The sequence below is a fragment of the Fulmarus glacialis genome, unplaced genomic scaffold (assembly GCF_000690835.1).
Source record: "Fulmarus glacialis isolate BGI_N327 unplaced genomic scaffold, ASM69083v1 scaffold20470, whole genome shotgun sequence".
NCBI lineage: Eukaryota > Metazoa > Chordata > Aves > Procellariiformes > Procellariidae > Fulmarus > Fulmarus glacialis.
Genome location: NW_009186021.1, coordinates 6227 through 6514, shown reverse-complemented (window position 1 = coordinate 6514; position 288 = coordinate 6227). Strand labels below are relative to the sequence as shown.

General features: G+C 57.6%; 1 protein-coding gene across 1 annotated transcript in view; it reads left to right on the top strand.

Annotated features, from left to right (window-relative positions):
• Positions 1 to 288, top strand: part of LOC104083237 (UPF0378 protein KIAA0100-like) — a gene marked incomplete at both ends in the record, with an annotated part of 6788 nt that overhangs the window by 288 nt on the left and 6212 nt on the right. Inside the window, 1 exon segment of the mRNA XM_009586657.1 lies at positions 63 to 109. Coding sequence (XP_009584952.1) covers positions 63 to 109 — 47 coding nt within the window.

Sequence of the window (288 nt, the reverse complement as noted above, 5' to 3'; positions counted from 1 at the left end):
GATGAGCATCACAAGGCAGAACCAAGTTGTTTTTTCTCTGACCTACCTGTGCGTCCTTGCAGGAGATTGACAACGTCTGGATCTCCAGCAAACTGAGCCGGGAGCTGCCGTACGTACCCCCACCCCAGCTCCCTCCCTGCTCTCTTTGGGGGATCTGGCTCATCCCTGGCCCCGCTGACTGCGGTTCTGCTGCCTTTACACCTTTCTGCAGTGCCTGTTTCCCCATGGTCTGCTCTGTGTGGGAGTGAAGCACCCTTCTTCGGGGTGGCAGTGTCTTGCGGATGCTCT